This window comes from Microtus oregoni, unplaced genomic scaffold (assembly GCF_018167655.1).
Source record: "Microtus oregoni isolate MIOR12 unplaced genomic scaffold, Mior012 000010F_ref0000083, whole genome shotgun sequence".
NCBI classification, from domain to species: Eukaryota; Metazoa; Chordata; class Mammalia; order Rodentia; family Cricetidae; genus Microtus; species Microtus oregoni.
In genome coordinates, this window is record NW_024543069.1 from 22,287,477 (window position 1) to 22,308,116 (window position 20,640).

Below are 20,640 nucleotides of genomic sequence, written 5' to 3' on the forward strand. Positions count from 1 at the left end.
TTCAGGACCAGGACAGACAGAAAGCAAACACACAAACAGGGTGAGAGACAGAGAGCATCTATGAGGCATGACTCTCAGCCCATCGGCACAACTGTCCTCAGATCTGTGCTTTCCCGCCTCCTCCAAAACCCTGCCACCTCTCCCTGCTCTCCCACTCCAGGGTGAAAGCACTGACTCACAGTAATGTCAGCCCAAAGGGAATGAACAGGACACTTCTTTCTTTGAAAAAGATGCTGAGTCCGCTCCATCGTCAAGTGGTGTTGATTCATGGGGAACAAATCCCGGTGGCCGCAGGCCAGCCCTGGTCATTTACCTCATTCAAGTCTGATCGGCTGGAGTGCAGCAAGCTTTTGCAATGTGTTACTCTGTGGTAAACGCTCAGAGTGATCTTTGTCTCTACAGAGGGGACCACATGCAGGCTACTGCATCCGTCTTGCAAGAAATACGAAGGATTCTCTGTACAGCACTGGCGTCGAGCCAGCTGGATCCCAGCACACTGGCCTTTTTGTAACCCCAAGAAAAGGATGTCCCCACCCTGAAGTCTGCCCTCAGAGACAGAATGGAATCTCCTCGTCTGGGGTCAGTTGGAAAAACCATTAATTTTTTTTTATAGTGTGGTAAAAATGTCATCATATAAAAGTTACCATCTCGGATAATTTTGTTATTCACTTTTTTATGCGACCACCACTATTTCTAGAATTCTTCATCTTTTGAGACTAAAACTAGCTGTCAACTGCTCCCTCGTCCTCTCCCTCCTCTGACCTTGGTGGACACAGGCTGCTTTCTGCCTCTGAGACTGAATACTCCAAGCATCTCACACAAGCCAGATCATAGAGTCTTGGTCTTTTCCCTACAATAGCCTCGAGATCCATCCAGCGGTAGCCTCTGATGAAACTTCCTTCTTCATCTTAAGATTTTGTTATTGGTACGCTTCCATTGCCTAGAACAACTTTAGGTTTGCAGCGAAACTGAGCAGAAGCTGCAGGTCCTGTCCACTCCACACATACAACCTTGCCATCTCCAGCAAACAGGTATGTTAGTTACACATGAAGAAGACACACAGGCATATCGTTACCACATGTGTCACGTGATCCGTTGCTTCCCCTGGGCTCACTTTTAGTATCGTACAGGGTGTGGTTCTGAACAAGCTTAGGGTCTGTGCCCACTGTTACAGTGTCCTGCAGAGAAAGTTTGCTGCCTCAGGAAAGTCTCTCCGTATGTTTTATTTTTTAAAGTAAAGATTTGTTTCTTTTTATTTTATGTATATGCGTGTTTGCTTGAATGTATCTTAGCACACCACATGTGTGCAGTGCCTATGGATGCCAGAAGATGGCGTCAGGTCTCTGGGAACTGAGTTCTGGATGGATGAGTTGCCATGAGGGTGCTGGGAATCAACATGGGTCCTCTGGAAGAGCAGCCAGTGCTCTCAACCGCTGAGCCATCTCTCCAGCCCTGTTTTGTTTTTCTTTTCTCTTTCTTTCTTCCGCCTCAAACTCACAGATCCACCTGTTTCTGCCTCCCAAGTGCTAGGATTAAAGGCGTGCACCACCATCATCCAGCTCTCATTACTTTTTACAAGATAATAACATTCCATTGTTTATTCTTATTTTTTTTTCTTCAGGGCTAGGAACTTGGCACAGGCTTCATAAACATCAGCCAAGTTCTCTAGCACTGAGCTCAATCCCCAGCCTGCCGTTTGCTCCTTCTGTTGATGGAAATTCTTCCTACAGCCCTCATTCCTATGGTTGCTTGTCTCTGGACAGACTGACTTCTGCAAAGGCCAAGTATGGACAGACACAGGCTGCACCTAGTGGCCATTCTACAGTGCTTTATGAGCAGAGTTCGGACAAAGGATTTGCATTCAAGAATAAACCAATGAATGTAAAGACAGCAAAGGCTCCAGCCATCTGGTGTGACTTGATCTCCTCTATCGGGGCATATTGCCCAAGCTCCTAAAGCCTTGAGTTTGTCAAATGCATAGATACCAGTCACCACTCACCACTATCAGCACAAACCACTCAGTGGGAACACTGTGTGCGTGGCCAGGAGTTGGTAGTGCCAGGCTAGAACCAGGGAGCCACCGCCTTTTGTGAGCAGAGACTACTGAGGAATCCCAGGAGGTTCCCTTTGTCTATGGCCCCCGGAGTGGTGTTTGACTTTTAGCTCGAGTGTATCTTTGCTCATAAAGAAGTGTGACTATGAACGGCATAGAATGCCTCGGGTGGGCATCCTCTCACAGCCCCTGGGGGACACTGGCAGCCTAAACTGGGCTATGGCTCAGTCATTCCTTCAGATGAGACGACAGGGCTGTGAGACAGCTCTGGGTGGGTGGTCTTCATCTTGGGGCGGATCTTCACGGAGCCCCAGAGATAATTAACAGCTTCACATGACCTACGCATCTCACAGAGGACGGGAGGGCCATTTGTCTCTTCTTCAGCCACAATGCTGAACTGGAGGAGGTAGCAGACTATTAACACTGAGATTCCAGAGAATTCTGAACTCTCCCCACTCTGCTTGCTAAGTCCTCTTTGTCGTGTCTGTTCTGCTACCAGAAGCCTTTTCAGAGCCCAGGAGCAGGCTCTGCTGGGAGGAGAGGCTCTGTCGTGTTTGCCTTTTCTTCTTTCTATTCATAGTCTTTTCTTCCATTTTCTAGAATTCCCCTGATCCAGCTCTCACCTCTTCTCACTCCTCCCTCCCCAGATTCATCTAACATTTCCTCTCCTACCTCCCCCATCCCCTGCCCCCTTTGGTTTTTTTACAGCTGCAAACTGCTCTGCCCCACCCCCAAATACACACACACACACACACATACACATACACACACACACACATACACACACACACATACACACACACACACACACATACACATACACACACACATACATACACACACACACACACCACACACACCAGCACACCAGGAGGCCCCTTGTGACAGCACCCTGGTCCCAGAAGCACCATAATCCTCTCTCTGCAGTGCCTCTTGTCACCATGGAAACGAGCATTCTCAGGCCCTACAGATAGACACAGCCATTACTGGCTGGTACCTGTCAATCCACATGTGAGCGTGTGCTTAAAATAGAAGCCCTGCAAATAAAAACAGCAATTAGGGAAATCTGCACATCTTTGCGGCTATGCAGAGCTGGGCTGACAGTGGCTTCCTTCTCCGCTGCTGCTCTTCCTAGAGGTGTACAAAGCCAGAGAGCAACGCCTCCCTGGAAACAAAGCTCGCCCTAAGAGGATTGATTAGCCCTCCTCGGTGCTCACAGGTTAGCCGCATAAACAGGAGCAGGTGTGATCCTGGCTAGCCCCTCAGAAAAGCTGGCATTGATCCCTGTCCTTTGTGTCTAACAAAGTGAAGAGAAATGAAGCGATTTAAATATGAAACTGGAGATCTAGGTGCTGAGGAAGTGAGGACCAAGGTTAGGAGGCCAATACCAGGAAAGTGGGTGAGGCTCTGAATGCAGGAGGCTGGGGCCAGGAAAGTGGATGAGGCTCTGAATGCAGGAGGCTGTAGCCAGGAAAGTGGATGAGGCTCTGAATGGAGGAGGCTGTAGCCAGGAAAGTGGATGAGGCTATGAATGGAGGAGGCTGTAGCCAGAAAGTGGGTGAGGCTCTGAATGCAGGAGGCTGTAGCCAGGAAAGTGGATGAGGCTATGAATGGAGGAGGCTGTAGCCAGGAAAGTAGATGAGGCTATGAATGGAGGAGGCTGTAGGCAGGAAAGTGGATGAGGCTATGAATGGAGGAGGCTGGGGCCAGGAAAGTGGATGAGGCTCTGAATGGAGGAGGCTGGGGCCAGGAAAGTGGATGAGGCTATGAATGGAGGAGGCTGGGGCCAGGAAAGTGGGTGAGGCTATGAATGAAGAAGGCTGTTGACTATTGTTTTGCACTTAGCAAAGGCTAAGTTACTAAATGGTAGTTGATACCTCTCCCTGGCACCATGCAGTGGTAACCTGACATCGTTTCCTTTTTCATATCACTGCAAGGGGAGAACTTTGGCCCTTAGGGAAGGCCTTGGGTTCCAGAGAGACACCAGCTGTAATGACCCCTTGAGTCCTTGCAGGCTCTTCCCTCCCTTTCTAGAGATTTCCATCCCTTTGTGCAACACACACTGCTAACTAGCAGACCATCACCACCAAATAAAAATTAACGTTATACAGGCAGAGGAGATTATATTTAGGTGCCCACATGCAAGTACTAACACACATATAATATATACTAATATATAGTATCAATGTATAATGTATTATAAATATATAATATACAAATATTATGTGTATATAACATATAATATAATGATATATATGTAATGCATATATACATGTAATAACAATTAAAAAGGGTATGGAATTGTAGGAGATCAAGAAGGAGTATATGAGTTGTAGAGAGAAATGGGAAGGGATAAATTCTGCAATTTGTTTATAATCTCATAAAGAAAAGAAAAATATTTTAAATTTATCCCAAGAAAGAAATAGTTTAGCAAGAATCCACAACAGTGCAACAGTAATGCCATTCCTTAGAAAGCTGATACTCAGGGCCAGCGATGTGACTTGAGTATTGACTCTGACTTGTGCCAGCTTGGGGTTCAATCCCTGGGACTCTATAAAGCATGTTTATGATCCCAGCACTTGGTGGGAGGGAGAGGAAAAACCAAGAAGCAGGAATTCTTGATCTCCACAGCTTTAGCTAGCCACATGGTGAGCGTAAGCCAGTCTGGAGCCAGCCGGGGCTAGAGGAGACATTGCCATAAAAACACAACAAACAAACAATAAACAAAGAGCAAGAAACTGCAAATAATGACCATTATAAAGCTGGAAAGGTGCTGAGATTCCTCAGAAGGCCAGAAAAGCAGGCAGGGCCAGGAGGGGGAGCGTCCAGTCCTGGATTCACCCAGAAGGTGAATGCCTGGAGCCCGAATCTTTGCAGCTACGACCATTGTCTCTCATTGCATTTTCTCACGCAGTATCTTTGACCTGCTTTGTACACATGCTTCCAGCCAGATTCGACCAGCCTCAACTCTGTGATGAAAATCAGAAGTGAGTACTAAGGGGAGGGGGAGAGTGAGGCCCCGCACAGCACCTTTAACGGTCTGACTGGCACCATTTGTGTGTGCTGGTCACTGTCACTTTCCTTCATCTCAAAGAGTGGATGTTGGGGGTGGAGCTGGTGTGGGAGGAATGTGGATCCTGATGGGAGACACCCCTGATCTACAGGACAGACCTAAGCATAGGAGGAGGCCGCTTGTTCATCCCGGCCGCACTGAACAAAAATGACCACACAAAAACTATATTATTTAAATCACTGCTTGGCCCATTAGCTCTAGCTTCTTATTGGCTAACTCTTACATATTAATTTAACCCATTTCTATTAATCTGTATATTGCCACATAGCTGTGGCTTACCAGCTAAATTGGTGTCGGTCTCTGGTGCAACTACATATGGCTTCTCCCTGACTCCACCCCTTCATTTTCCCAGCATTCATTTTAGTTTTTCCCACCTAGCTCCGTTCCCCTATAGCTCTGCTATAGGCCCAAAGCAGTTTCTTTATTAACGAATGGTATTCACAGCATACAGAGAAGAATCCCATCTCACCTAAGACTATCCCTAAACTCAGGCTGCACTTTCCAGATGAACACATCCAGTTGCGGGGGGGGGGGGGGGGCTTCAGACTCCAGCTAGCAGGCCAGGCACAGAGATGGGTGTGCTCTTCACAGAAGCTGACTCATGAAGGGCAGACCACGTCTACAAAAGAGGGAAAGACTGGAGAAAGGCAAGCAGGGCCGCCTCAAGAGACCTGGAGAACAGGGTTAAAGCGGCATACTTGGCAACACTAGGGAAGCTTAAGTAATGTTCCTGTAAATGGAACGCTCCATTATAGGTTCTATAGAAGAACATCAAGATACATTGTCTTTGCAGTGTTCCCTTTAGCTGAGTAGAGAAAGGGCTGAGGAATGTGCTACACAGAGCTAGAGACTATGATGTCACCGCTTCTGTGACATCACAAAGTCAGTGACATCACAAAAGTGGTGACATCGTATACAGATAGCAAACAGTCTATCCTGCGATCACAAGGTGTGCAGATCTTACTATTTCTGGGGCCTGCAGCCGGCCAAGATCCCCAGAAAGTCTCAGGGGACTCCAAGAGACCAGAGCCTGCCTGCTGAGCCGTCAGCCAAAGGACCCACCCGTGTTCCTTGCTTTGCCCAGGGAATTCCTGCAACTCAGTGCGGGTCAGCCACCTCAGGAGACATAGATAGCAAAGCAATGGTCTTTCCTTCTACATGTATTTTCTCACTTCGTGGAAGGCTACCAAGGGGTGTTGCTGCCTAGGCTCACAGATGAAGAGGGCTGAGAGGAAACACAGCATCCACTGTCAGTAGCAAGACAACATGGAATCTGCCTTCCTTCCTTTCCTGCTGCTGCGATAACCTAGGACTGGCTATGCGTAGACAATGGAAGTTTATCTGGCTCATGGTCCTGGAGGCTGGGAAGTCCAACTGAGCATCCAGCAAAAGCTTTCTTCCTGTGTCATTCAATGGAGGAAGCAGAAGCAGGAGTGGGGGTTGCCGTTGGAGGTGGGGATGAACAAGGAAGGGCTGCCTTTAGAACCAGCATCCCTATCTCGGGGTAACAGCCACGCCCACCATAACATTAACTCAGTTCATGACAATGAAGCCCAATAACCTCATCACCTCCCAAAGATCCTGTTTCCTAGCAACAGGGCTGTGGCAATGAAATCTCAATGTGAGCTCTGGAGGGGTTACCCAAACTGAAGCACAGCCCACCTTTGCAGAGATTCCTTCTGGCTCAACTTTCCATCCCCAGATTGTGTCTAATTAGACAGCATGAAAGGTTAGAGGCCGGGGCTGGGGAGGTGGCTCAGTGGATAAGAACAATGGTTGCCCTTCCGGCAGATGCAGGTTTGACTCGAAATACTGACATGACGGCCAGCAATCATCTTAACTCTGGCACCAGGGGATCTGACACGCTCTTCTGAGGGCGCCAGGCATGCACAGGGTATACAGACATGCATGCAGGCAGAATACTTCTGTATATTTTTTTTGTTTTAAAAAAAAATGTCAGAAGCTTACACTATTATTTTGCTAATCTATTACTGAAGTCTAAGTAACTCTAGAGCTTTTACCGTGGGGTCTCAATGTTTCTGTCCACCTCTATTTCAATCATACCCAGGTGTGCCACCCACAGCATCCTCCAGTTCCAGCACAGCCCCCAGCATGTGCCTCTTGGGTGTTCCCAGTCTCAGAGGGGCTAAACCACTGTCCCCTCATGCTTCTCCCCTCCACCTCCGAGTGTCTGGAACATCCCATCCTCAGGGCTGGAGTAGACCAGGCACTATCCCACCTGCTGCTCAGTGGATTATGTTGACATCGGCACCCACGGGGTGACCACATGCCCAGCCTGTTAGCAATGCTGCGTCACTGATGCCCGCATGGGGCTGGAGTGCCCATTTTGTACCAGCGCTGTGCAGCCAGATGCTCTCAGCTCTCCTAACATCAGTGCCAACCTTCCTCCTTGCATCCCAGGGTAGCCACCTGGAAAATATGTCAGCTGTGCTTGTGACAGTGCGGCTCGCTCGGTCACAGTTTGGGCTAGAGTGGTGGGCAGGATATAAATTCAGTTTTCAATTTAAATCTTAGGTCTGAAAAAGCATGGGATAAATCCGGACTAGCTGAACATAGCAGACAATGAGGAATACTGAGAACTCAAGAACAATCGCAGTGGGTTTTTGATCCTACTGCACTGTACTGGCTTTGGGGGAGCCTAGGCAGTTTGGATGCTCACCTTACTAGACCTGGATAGAGGTGGGCGGTCCTTGCGCTTCCCACAGGTCAGGGAACCCTGATTGCTCTTCGAGCAGATGAGGGAGGGGGACTTGATCGGGGGAGGGGGAGGGAAATGGGAAGCGGTTGCGGGGGAGGAGGCAGAAATCCTTAATAAATAAATAAATTAAAAAAAATCTTATAGCGGAGTATTGACTGCGTCATTTATGAGCTTCTCTGTTTTAGTTCTGAAGGATGCCTCACCCAACTCCCCGCTGCATGCAGATGGTGTTCGCGTACCCATTCTGTCTCAATCTGTGCTCCTTGAATCTATTTTCAACAGCTGACCTGAAGTTTCGGAAACCGATTGGTCCTCACAGTCTACTGAAATACTAGTGGGTCTTGATGAACAGCGGTTTCCATGGAGATGACCAGGGAACGTTAGACCCGTGTTGCGAGGAGCTGTTGATTTCTATCTCCAGCCATTAGCTTTCACACACGCCTCATTCATTATTCATTTGCTAAGTGGAGATGGCAGCAACCCAGAGCGGTTCAGGAGACCTGGATCAGTGAGTCAGAGCAACATGGGAATACACAGAGGGCGGCAGCAGCTCTTCAGGCCGCGGGGAGACCAGCCGGGGATTTAAACACCCCTCAGAAAGAGCACGTGGGCGGACTCCACCTGCAGGCATTCGCCGGCACACAATGATAAATTCTCAATGAAGGAAGAATTGATAGCTCTTCAAGTTCCCTGGTGTTCGGGGGGGGGGGGGGGGGGGGGTCACAGACCCCGGAATGCATAGCACAGGTCTTCTATTTCTCTCCTTCTCAGCGTGTTCCTTCCCAAGTGGACTACCACACCCCACAAGCTTTCTGGCCATACATACTCCCAAAAGCAAGTGAGCTCCATTTTTGTAAGAGATAGGTAGATTTCAAACCATGACGCCTATGCAAAGATGGCTTTTTAAAAATGTGTTCTGGATAGAGGTGGGCAGTCCTTGGGCTTCCCACAGGTCAGGGAACCCTGATTGCTCTTCGAGCAGATGAGGGGGGGGGGACTTGATCGGGGGAGGGGGAGGGAAATGGGAAGCGGTTGTGGGGACGAGGCAGAAATCCTTAATAAATAAATAAATTTAAAAAATAAAAAAAAATTAAAAAAAATGTGTTTTGGAAAAAAAAACTATGGCATCTTAAAAACCTACAAATTATTTAATCACAATGAACTAAGTTTTCTCCCATATGTAACACTCACATACACACACACACGTGCACACGCGCGCGCGCGCGCACACACACACACACGTAGAGGGGACTGTAGTTATAGGTCAGGAAACTAGACAAAGGAGCATGAAAGGGGAAAAGGGAGGGTCTGAGGAAGAGGCAACTGTAACAGAACACACGCTATGAATTGGAAAGAGGAGGGATGTAGGTGGAAGGGCATAAGGGGACAGCAAATGGGGGAGAAGAGGGCAGATGATCAAAAAAAGCATATTACAGATAAAAATACCATTATTAAACCCATTACTTTGTACAGTAATTTCGAAAAGAGAAGCAAATAAAAACAGGGAAAAATGCCCTAAACAATCTAAACTATAGTGCATTCCTTAGATCTTATCCATGTAGTAACTAGATATTATTGCAGTTTATAAATATACTTCATGGAACTTTCTACTTAAAATAAAATCCAATAAAATAGCTTTCATTTTTCCTGCTCCGGGCTAAAAATAGAAAAATAAAAAGTAAGTCATGAGTTGATATAACTTTCTTTATGAAAACATGGCTCCAGGGGTAGGCGGTCTTAATGACATTCTTTCATAAATGTCTATAAACTAGAATCATTTCCGAAGGCAGCATGGTTGTGAACATTGTAAACAGGTATAGAGCATCTATTCACATTCCTGGGTCCTAACTCCATATCATGTCACCCCTTGCAGAAATGTGTTTGTTGTCCCCAAGCTTATAAAAGCATCAATGTACAATCTGTCTTAACATTAATTAACATGTTAAGAACAATTGATATAGGTAAGCAGCCGGTGTATGGTTTTTAGCCATTGCCTGCTTGTTGGAGTAGGAGAGACCTGAAACCCTCGCCATTTATACTTGGAAGCAATCTTTTCCACATCCTGCCCTAGAGAACAATAAAGGCTGCACAGCTTTTACAGGCAGCCCAAGGTTTCTCCAACGCTCAGCAGCTCTGTCAATAAATCAAGGCAAGGACCACTTCTAGGTAGGAGAGGAGTTTAAATTTAGCAACACATTTTAAAGTACAGTGATCTCTCACTGTTGGTTCTAGGACCTCTAAGGCTAACAGCATTCACAGATGCTAAGTCCTTCTAGGCAACAGTATATAGTATTGGAAGATAATCTACACATATTCTCTTACATCCTTTAAATCATCTTTATGTTTGGTATTGAAACTTCATATGCTGTAAGTCCTGCGCAAGTCTTTGTTTTCGGGAAGGACAACAGAGGGGGTCTTCATAAGTTTGATGCAGATATGACATTTTTGTAATTTTTTTTTCATTCTTGTAGGTTGAATCCAGAGACTAAGAGCTCACAGATCCTTTACTAAACACTCACCAGAAAACTTTGGCTTCAGGTAGAAACATAAAGGATCCAACCATCATGAGGTTGCCATTCTGTGAATGCGGAAGCAACACCAGCATTCTGCATACCCTCCCTGTCTCCTGGGGTTTGGGATACTCTGGTGTCCCAGGCATGAGTCCCATTGGTTCTCGTCTCTTCAATCCCTCTTCTGCTATTAATGTCTGATCTCTGACAGCTTCTTTCTTGGTCGTCCCAAGTGTAGGTTCTGAACACTTCTCAGTGCTTACTTTGTAGGAGAAGACAATCGCTCTTCATGTTAATAAAACATTGTGTGTGTGTGTGTGCGCGCACGCGCGTGTGCTTGGATCACAAATGCAGTATGTATCATCTCCACCTGGACCTGGAAATCTTAGAATCCCTCACAACATTGAATCAAAGCTGTGTACATTCAGGGAACACTCCTGATTGAGTTGGGGGCAAATGGTCTCCAATCACTGAAATTCAAGTAAGACGCCACGTGCTATTGTGTTTTATGGGTTTTTAAACAGATATCTCAATTCTGGAAAAGTTGCAGGAAGATATATTTCAGTATTTCTACCATGGCTTCTGTTTTGTTTCATTTTGGAATCTGGTGGATTCTCTTGCATATCAGGCTTACCTGATAGGCCCGTAGACTCTAAAGCTGACTCTGGGTAATAATATTTTCAAGCATGGACATGGGTATTGACCGCCTTGCCCTCCCTGTGGACTAGTTCATGACAGAGTGAGAGGACATGCCCTTTCCTGATCACTGGACTTTGTATAGAAGACTACACAGTATGGACCTTGAGGCCTGGAGAGACAGCTCAGCAGTTAGGATCACTGCTCTGGCAGAGGACCAGTGTTAAATCCCCAGCTCCACCTGGTAGCTCTCAACCATCTGTAATTCCTCTTCCAGAAGGCCTGACACCATCTTCTGGCCTCTGTATGCAAAGCACACACCTGTGGCACACATGCATATGTGTAGACAAATCACCCACTAACATAAATTTTAAAAAATATTTATGGCATACTGGAAATTGCAAAACAAAAGGAAGGGAGCCAAAGACACAGAGAAGCCCAGGAGAATCTGCCCACAGACCTTGCAGTCTGACCTCCGTCTCGATAACCATCATCCTTTCTCTACCTGTGTATCTCCTTCAACAAACCTAGCAGAGACATACACAGGTTTAACCACTGCACAGAGTCTTCGGATCCCTGCTGGGGCACTCAAGTCATGGAAAATTTGTATTAAAGAAATTTGTATGTTTTGTTGTTAATCTGTCCTTTGTTTTAGTAGCCTCAGGAATGAGCCCAGAATGGATAAAAAGAAGCTCCCTCTTACCCCACCACCACCCATGGCAAACTAAGGCCTGGTTCTGTTCTGTCCTCATAACAAATGGCTTAGGTGTTTGGCTGATGCTAAACAAGCATTGAGAGAACTTTTTTTTTCCCCTAATGGCTTGAAATGACAACACGCATCACCTAAAATGTCAAATAAAAATCTCATGACATTTTAAATCACGGAAATTATTTTATGATTACACTGCCCCGAGACTGTTTTGGTTTAATTGCTTCTCTGCGACATCTCAAGGCAAGTGGTAAGACAGGGCACACCTTCCCAGGTCTCCAGCTTCATCACAGATAATAACTTGGTCCCCACACTTTCGCCTTCCTGCTTCACACTTCCTCCTCCTGCAAATCCTGACTACTAACAAACAGCTCAGCAGCCCACGCTGAGCTCTGCTGTTTGGAAAGCTAGGCTGTCCTAACCAATTTAGGAAACAAACCAGCTCCATTTATGTAGGGAACGGGCAAGGCTTTCCTTAACAAACCAAACCTCCAAAGGGACCATGAGTTCCTGACGGCCCAGCCAGGCCCTAGATTGCAAACCAAATCTTCACCGAGCAGCAGACTAGCAATACTGGGATGCACCTGTCGTTCCTTTCTTGGCTTCCCTCAAGAGAAGTACATATTCCAGGTTGGGGTCAACAGGGATGTAAAAATGAAGACAAGACTACAGACAAGTTTTGTGTTACTCTCTGGAGGGCTAGGGCATCCATGGTGATCTCACGGTTTAAGATGGTACAAGCCGTGCGTCCTTACTGATTTGATTCTCTGTATCGGTAATGCCATGCTCACCCTAATCTCAAACCTGCACATGTTCTCTGCATGCTCGCATGTGCAGGTGGCCTGGGGATGTCTTGTTCTGTGCTTGCTCTCAGCCTCCTCATCAGATCAGGGTTTGCCCTGGGAATGTCCCAGCATGAATGCTGTCATATGGCCAGAGTGTCTCTTTCCCCTCAAAGTCCTTTTGATGATCCCTTTGTGTTACCGGGTCGTTCATTCTTTATTTCAACTCTCCCATTTCTATAAACCATACTAATTCAGCAGTACCCTGGCTGTGATCATCAGCTCTATCTCCAATTGATGGCACCTGTGAAGCTGCTGCCCTAACACCCAGTGTCTTCGGAACTAATGGAGAAAGTCTGAATCTGGGCATTGAACGTCTTCTAAATACAGATCCTCGTGCTGAGTCTCCAGGCTCATTTCCAGTCCTCTCTCATGTACCATGTGGGTGAGCAGATGCATTGGTTTTGTTCCTATACTCCATTGTACACATCTGTGCTGTGATGGGGATACCCCTGGTGCCCCCATCTGCAGACTTAGCTTCCTTCAAGCCTCAATTTTCTCTTTAAGCCTCATCTGTGGTCCCTGCCTTCTGTTACCTCTCCCGAAGGACACTCTGGCAACAGGCGTCCTCAGAACTGGCCTGTGTTCTGTCTAGCACACTGTGCCTCATCTTGAGTCTGTCATATCTTCAGATACAGCTTGAGCTCACCGAAAGAAACAGGCTAACTTCACACAGCCAGTTCTCTGTATCTGTTGGCTCTGCAGCCATGGAGTCATACAAAAACAGATTAAAAGGGTTCAAGGAAATACTCGCAATGTATAGTTTGTCTTATCATCGGTCTCTCTGAATAATATCATCTAACAACTACATATATGTCATTCCCATATTTTCATACTGTGAGACGCTCACAGATGATGGGAATCAGAGAAAGAATAGGCATCGTGACTGAGCAGACACCATGCTGTTTTATGTAAGAGACTTGACCATTGGCAGACTTTGTACACATAGGTTTTCCTGGCACCAACTCTACATGAACACTAAGGAAAGACCAATTCTCTTCCCCTTCCAACAGCCGCCACCCTGCCCACACAGTTAAGAAGCAATAGGAAGTAAAGGGAAGGGCTGGGAAGATGGCTCCTCAGCTAAGAGCCTTGGTTGCTCTTGCAGGTTTAAGTTGGATTCCCAGCCCCAAAAATGGTGGCTCACAATCACCTGTAACCTTATTCCAGGGAATCTGACGCCCTTTTCTGGCCTCTGTATCACTCCAGGCATGTGATACACACACATACATGCACACAAACCACTCATACACATATAATAAAAAGTAACTAAAAAAGGGGGGGAAAAAGGAAAGGAAAACTTTGTGTGGTTCACTTCAGATCTACCACATAACTCTCTCTTAGGTTGGTCTTGCAGGGCTTGAATTCAATTACTTTCATTAAATCATGAAGAAAAAGAGTTAGGCAATGTACCAGCCACAAGGATAGCATGTTCATGCCTCCCTTTCGGTGAGAAAGGCCTTTGAAGACCTGACTATGGAGCATGAAAAGCAGAGAGAAGGAACAAAGGGCCAGTTGAAGCCGTGGGTCCTTCTGGTGTCGCAGACAGCTTTCTTTCATCTGCAAACATCTTATGGGAGAACAGGACCCAGTGCTACAAGCCCTTTGAAAAGAGAGAAGGCAGAGAAATCACAGGCAGCCTCGAAACATACAGAAATAAAAGAAAGAAAGACAAAGTAAAAGTCATTCTCTGTGTGGCCATTTTGGAATCTATCATGCTATACCATATGAGGTCTGGGCCCGACTGAGATGTCTGATGGATGCTTGTGGCAGGAGTCATGTGAATTAGACAGAATTCAAGCATGAGAGCAAGGAAGTGGTTCCAGTGCTACTTTTCTTGCTAGAAGCTTCTCACCCCATAACACTGCAACCCACAAGAAAAGTCCCAAACAACAATGCCCAACCAGACCTCAGACCACAGCCTCTCACCTAACAACATGAGAATACGGGCTGTCAGCTAAGAAAGGTTACCAGTTCTGCAGCACAGTTGGTCTCTGGCAAACACACTCAAAATAAAAGCAGGCAGCCAACTGGTGAGGTTATCTGCTCCATTAGAAAATACAGTCCCCGTTCTTCTGGGCTGAATTTCTATGATTGGCTTAGATGAATGGGAGGTTTCCAGTAGCTTCTGCCCCAGAACGAGGCTTGACAAATGGGGCATGATTCAGTCGTCAAATGTCTGGCATTGTCCATCAACTTCTGAGCATGACCTGAAGCCATTAGAGGCCTTCAACTTTCAAGCCATTGTACCATTAAGTAGCCAGCATGTGACTCACCCACTGCCCACAGCCCACAGTGTTTTGGAGGGCAATTGATATAAATCAGCGATAAAAGGAGCAGAGGATGGCGAGGAGAAGCAACCCGTCATTCAGAGCCATTCAGCAGCATCTGGGTTGTAACTGCAGTGTGGATTCAGAAAGCTGTGGGGAGCCATTTGTGGGGGTTCACCAAGCAGCATGTTTTCTGGGCAATTTACCCCCAAGTGTTCCCAAAGGCGGCGCCACAATAATAGGGTTCCTTCTTTTTTTTTTACTTTTATTTTTAACCTTTGCTCCAAGGGAATAAAGCAAGCTCCCATGTACCATTATAACTGTAGGGGTTCATTGTGACATCAAATTGACAATATGCCCATTTCTCCTTATCATATTGGAAGGATACAATTTAAATGCCTGGGTTTATAAGCCTTCAATGGGAGAAATATTTGAATGAACTAAGTTTATCTAAAAAAAAACCAAACCTAATATAACATATTTATATATTTTATTATATAAGTATATATAATATATATATAAATATTTTTGCTATACTAGTTAATATGGGATGCTTTTTTAAAGTGCTAAACCAGTACAGTAAAAGCAATGAACATACTTGCAAGATTCGTATGAAAGAGACCAATCCTGGAGTCTTGTTAGCAAAGAAAAAGAGCATTTTTACTATTATATGAAATAATTGTCTTTGATTTTTTATTGAGGGTAATTCAAATGTGGGGGGAGAATCCGGAAGCCTCTTAGTTTTACCGACAATTAACAGGAAATTATTCTGAATGAAGATTGCCCCCATTCTAAGTCACCAATTAGGCTACATTGACTTTTCCGCCTGAATCACAGGTGTAGAAATAAAAGAAGAAAATTGCATGTTTTAGTGGCAGGCGGTGGGAGACAGCAGAAAAAAAGGGGCTTCTGCTTTCTGAAATCATTCATTTTAATGGGTAAGTCTTTGCTCACTGGTCTTTTTATGCAAATTTAAATTTTAAAAAATTGTATGTGTTTGGGTGTTTTGCTTGCATGTGTGTGCAGTGCCCACGGTGGCCAGAAGAGATGGCCTCAAATCCCTGCCACTGGAGCCGCAATGGCTGTGAGCCACCACGTGAGTGCTGGGAGTCACACCCGTGTCCTCTAGAACACGTGCCATCTCTCCATCCCCTGCTTTTAAATGACAATCCGTGGGAGCTTTCCAAACCTAATGAATCAGATTAAAATCTGCCTGAAATACCCTCATGTAGACTTTTCAGAGGGACAAATTACATCCATCTATCTTTGTTTAAAATAAGACGAGCACCTCGTTAAGAGGGAGGAAGAGACATCAGTTTCTCTTTGCGATTTATCCAGTTGGGTTGCGTTTGTCCATGTGTGGGGTACAGCGAACTGTACTGTGGGCAGCACCGTCCGTGCCACAATTAATTTTGTGTATTGATTCAGTCCAGATTTGTGGTCAAACATTGTTCTGTATGTTTCTACGAGGGTATTTTTAGAGGGCAGATATCGACAGTTCAGTCAGTGGCTGGACATCTGAATTTTTAATCCTTCTTTACAGGTTACCTAGACCACTTTTGATTAAGAAAACTGTAGAAAGTTAGTAACTGCCACAAGCGGACGCCAGGTGGTGGCACGTGTCAATTTTCCACAGAGTCCTGCTTTGCGGGGTATCTGAATGCACTGCTCGGGGGCTCTGCTCAAACTTGCTGGAATCACTCATGGCAGATTTTAGTCCACAGGTCGCTTTTCCCCATATTTCTTTGTAAACTCTTCAGCATTCTTACAGAATTTTTTACGGTCCTTAGAGTATTCTTCAGCTAGGTCAGCCCGGAGTGGGTGCTCAGGCTGGGGGTCGTTCACCAGTGCTATGAGGGACTGGATTACTTGGTCGGTTTTGGTGGCTGGCTTCCAGTTTTCAGCACTAATTACCGGCAGACAGACCTGCCCCTTCTCATCAATGTTAGGGTGGTAGATCTTGGTTTTAAATGTGATCTTGGGTGGTTTGAATGGGTACTCTGCTGGAAAGTTGATTTCAATTCTGAAGGCCCCCTTGTCATATGGAGGGTTGTCAGGAACAATAAGCCCTTGCCAAGTCAATAAATTAGCTTCATCAACCTGGATGTTACGGAAGTTTTTCATTCCACATTTGCGGATCTCTTCAAGCTCCTGTTCCTGATGCTCCCTGTCACTGTCTGCACGTGTGTAGTTTCAAAACTGAAGGTGACAGTCAGTGGCTGGAATAACGCAGAATGGCCTCCCTATTGCGCGGGAGTGGGGATGGGGGAAGGGTCTCGCCCATTACTTGAGGCCCAAATATGACAAAAGACTAACATAGCCAGGCAAGAAGCCAGGCTGCTAGGCACCGAAAAGCTGCTTCTCTCACCTCCCCAGCCTGCTGGCTCATCCTCATTGTTTTAGATTTTAGGTTGTTTCCACACTCTTGAGCGCTAATCCCCTAGAATAAACGTTTCTCTATATGCGTACTTTCTGTTGGTTCTATTTCCCTGGTGCGCCCTACCCAAGACACCGCCTACACAAAGCCCATCACCTACTGCGTGCATCGTTCTCTACACAAGGATATGGGAAGCCAAATGCCGTTTTTACACCTTTGGTACGAAGAGTGAGCACTCAAACTGTTGTCCGTGAAGTTATAGCGCTCTTCTCCGAACATTTAAGATTCTGGCACTGTTTGTTCGGGTTAGAAGTAAGTCCCTGAAAGCCAGGTAACCATGTCCCTGAACTTGGGAGAACGAAAGCAGTCTCCTCCTTGATTGGGTGATGTTTTACCTGGAAGGCAGGGTGGGAAAGGTCATGCAGTTTCCAGAACGACCGCCCTCTCTTGGGCTTCTTTCCCGTGATGGGGAGTTTATTCCAAAATGAGACTCAGTCATCCACACACAAATGCAAAGCCAAGGCTCGCCCACTCCGACGACCTTATCCCTGAACACGAACACGCACTGTCTAGCTCGTGTTTTTTTAAAGGACGGGGAAACGTGAGCTCTCTGATGAAGATAGGCTCCGGTCCAGCTGGACGGCCCGCTGTAAGAACGGCTCTAATCGCTTCTCTCATCTTCTGTTTTGAGAGGGTGCAGGGAGTCCTAGCGAGGCAGAAGGTGGGAAATTTGCTTTGAGGTCAAAGAACATGTTCGCTTTCCTGTGTGAACCGATCCAGGAGTGGCTCTGATTTCAAGGCTTGATTTCCCTCTGACGACGGGGAGCGTTAACAAGCTGATCTCATGCCCGCGTCCTTCAATACTTTTTAATGTCCATGCTCGTGAGGGAGTGTTGTCATGAGCAGGGTCTTTTTTTTTTTTTTTTTTTGACTAAATTGGAAATGGCTTTTTCCCTAATGAAAACTTCGATATCCTTCCAGAAAGTCCTAAATATGGTTGTAGGTCATGGGACTTACAAAGAACTTTACAAATAAAAGGAACACCCCCACCCAATAGAAACTAAGCAAAACAAACAAAAACCGGAAGAATAAAGTAGGGCTCTCACGGATTAATTGCAGCTGGTTCCTGTGTGCACGTTTTAGTGTAAAAATCCTAAGAAAGACCCCTACATGTAGGGATCATGGAAAAGATGCCAGACGTCTTTGTGACGGAGGGAGATAGTCCGCTGGCTATCACAGAATACCGGAGCACTCTGACACCTAGCGTTAATGACTGCTAAAGGAAAAAGTGCTTTAGAACAGGTCTGACCCTAACCATTCTAGCGGATAGTTAAACAGTCCTAAGTACAGGGTCTGCCTCCCCTTAGCTCACTGCCTCTCACCCACATCGGTGACTTTCAATCCCCTCGCATCTCTACCCTTCAGCCCCCTTCACCCTTGAGGTGTGCACTACCTAAAGTGTTTAGAAAAAGAAAGACTTTTAATGTTTTATAATTTTGGAATATTTTCATGTATGAAGTGAGTATTTTGGGTTGAGACCCCTAACTTAACCACACGATTCATTTATGTTTTGTGTGCACCTTTATACATACGTAAAGGTATGTATACTTTTTTTTTTAATGTACGGGTAGTCTTATACAATGCTTCTAATAATCTTCACAAGAAGCAGATGTTTTACGATGTGGCCTTTTCCATTTGTATTACGTCAGTGTTCCCATATTTCAGATTTGGGTGCACTTGGGATTTGAGGTTTGTGAGTTAGGAATCCTCAGCCTACACCAACTTCCCCTTCAGTTCAGGTACACAGACTCATCACACTCGACAGCCAACTCTGACAAGCCTTCCAACTGCAAGCTTCCAGAATTTTCCATCGTTCCCTGTCCTTTGGGGGTCTGCTGGCTTCTCTCACAGACACTAGCTCACACATCCTCACCCTGCGGTCACTTGACACCTGTCTGCTGCATGGCACTGTGGTTATGTAGCCATCGCTTTCTCCATACGCACCCGGACAGCATTCCAGATGAAAGGAAAACGTACATCGCACAGAGATGCAGTCAACGGCAACTTTGACCATTAAAGTTTGCAGTAAAAACGACACAGCAAACATTGACTCGTTTCTATGTTCTAGACCCAAAAATATATGGGACATGAAATGATCATCAACTTTAAAAAGATAATGTACGTGAGCAGGTGTCCTTGCCATAGTCACCAAACTCAATCTCTACTTCCAGAAATAGAATTTCTTGGGGACATTTGTTGAGTAAAGCTGAGAGCCTGGTTACATTCAGATCTCAAAGCCCCTTAAAAGTCTGATGATGGCAACCAGTGCAGCATTAGGAGCCTCAGCCTTTATCCTTCTCTATTTCTCCTCAAGAATATTCCAGAAGAGAAAACTCCTGTCCTATACTCTCAGATCCAGCAGAACAGGTCTTCCCACTTAGCAGAACAAAGTCTTCCCTTCAGAATCTACACTGAAGCCTATTGCTTTCTGTTCCCTCTGGCCTCCATTTTCTTGACCTAAACAGAGGACAATCACAAGACTGTAATTCTATCTGTCTGTCTGTCTATTTTGGTTTTTTGAGACAGGGTTTCTCTGTGTAACAGTCCTAGATGTCCTGGAACTAACTCTTACAGACCAGGCTGGTCTCGAACTCACAGAGATCTGCCTGCTTCTGCCTCCCGAGTGCTGGGATTAAAGGCGCGCACCACCACTGCCTGGCTAAGACTGCGATTTTAACACAAACCAAATTTCCACCCCTTCATTTCTGTTATCTGAGGCTTTAACACTAAACTGTGGGCTGAAAGGGCAATGGCGTGTGTCTGGGGTCCTCTCTCTCCTCAGACTGGACTCCCAGACTGCTGTCTGCAGAACTACAGACTTGACTCACACACGTTAATAACTGCTGAAGTCGCCCAAGCCACCCTCTGTTATTTTCAGCTTGCTGGTGTAAAACTCTAGTATCTGGGACAGTCGTGCTGGGAAGAGGAACGCGCTGAACTGTGGCTGGGAAATGACGTCAAGCTGGGCCTTCCACACTGCACTTGGCCATGGCATCCACTACTATACCTGCCTAGTGGGGTCTCTTTCCTCCATGCCCCTGCCTACTCTCCAGGATAGTCATCAACCTCAGGCTGTAGAAGGCCTTATAAATTTCCCTTTCCCTCTGTAACACCTTTTTCTCCCTGAGGCTTCATTGTCCACTTTAGTTTTTATTTTTATCTTTGCATGTGAGCTCTAGAGTCTCAGAACAAGTTAGTGGCCTTGAGATCTTATGGTCCTAGTACACACTGCCGTGCTGATGGTGTTAATCCCACAGAATGAGAGTGCAGAGCAAGGACCACAAGTTATGGCTGACCTGACACAAGCTTTCGTCTGCGCACAGCTCAGCCAGTCTGGCAGCTGTCTCCCCCTAAGATGGGGTTCAAGGGAGCAGCCCTGAGCCAATTTCTC

The 20,640-nt window shown here is 46.0% G+C and overlaps 2 protein-coding genes across 7 annotated transcripts in view; both read right to left on the reverse strand.

Annotated features, from left to right (window-relative positions):
- The window catches only part of Dclk1 (doublecortin like kinase 1), a 293,883-nt gene that overhangs the window by 191,473 nt on the left and 81,770 nt on the right, over nt 1-20,640 (reverse strand). The window lies entirely within an intron of this gene.
- On the reverse strand, nt 16,342-19,296 carry LOC121453006 (ubiquitin-conjugating enzyme E2 L3-like). The gene is made up of 2 exons (XM_041659518.1): nt 19,227-19,296; nt 16,342-16,989 (listed from the first exon to the last, which is right to left on the reverse strand). The coding sequence occupies exons 1-2, from the start codon at nt 19,294-19,296 to the stop codon at nt 16,526-16,528; spliced, it is 534 nt and encodes a 177-aa protein (XP_041515452.1). The 3' UTR covers nt 16,342-16,525.

Bases quoted from the DNA above. Each gene is read 5' to 3' on its own strand.
- LOC121453006 (XM_041659518.1), bottom strand. From the start codon at position 19,296: ATGTTTGCTGTGTCGTTTTTACTGCAAACTTTAATGGTCAAAGTTGCC. The intron at 16,990-19,226 runs GTACGTTTTCCT...ACACACGTGCAG, and splicing joins TGACTGCATCTCTGTGCGAT to ACAGTGACAGGGAGCATCAG.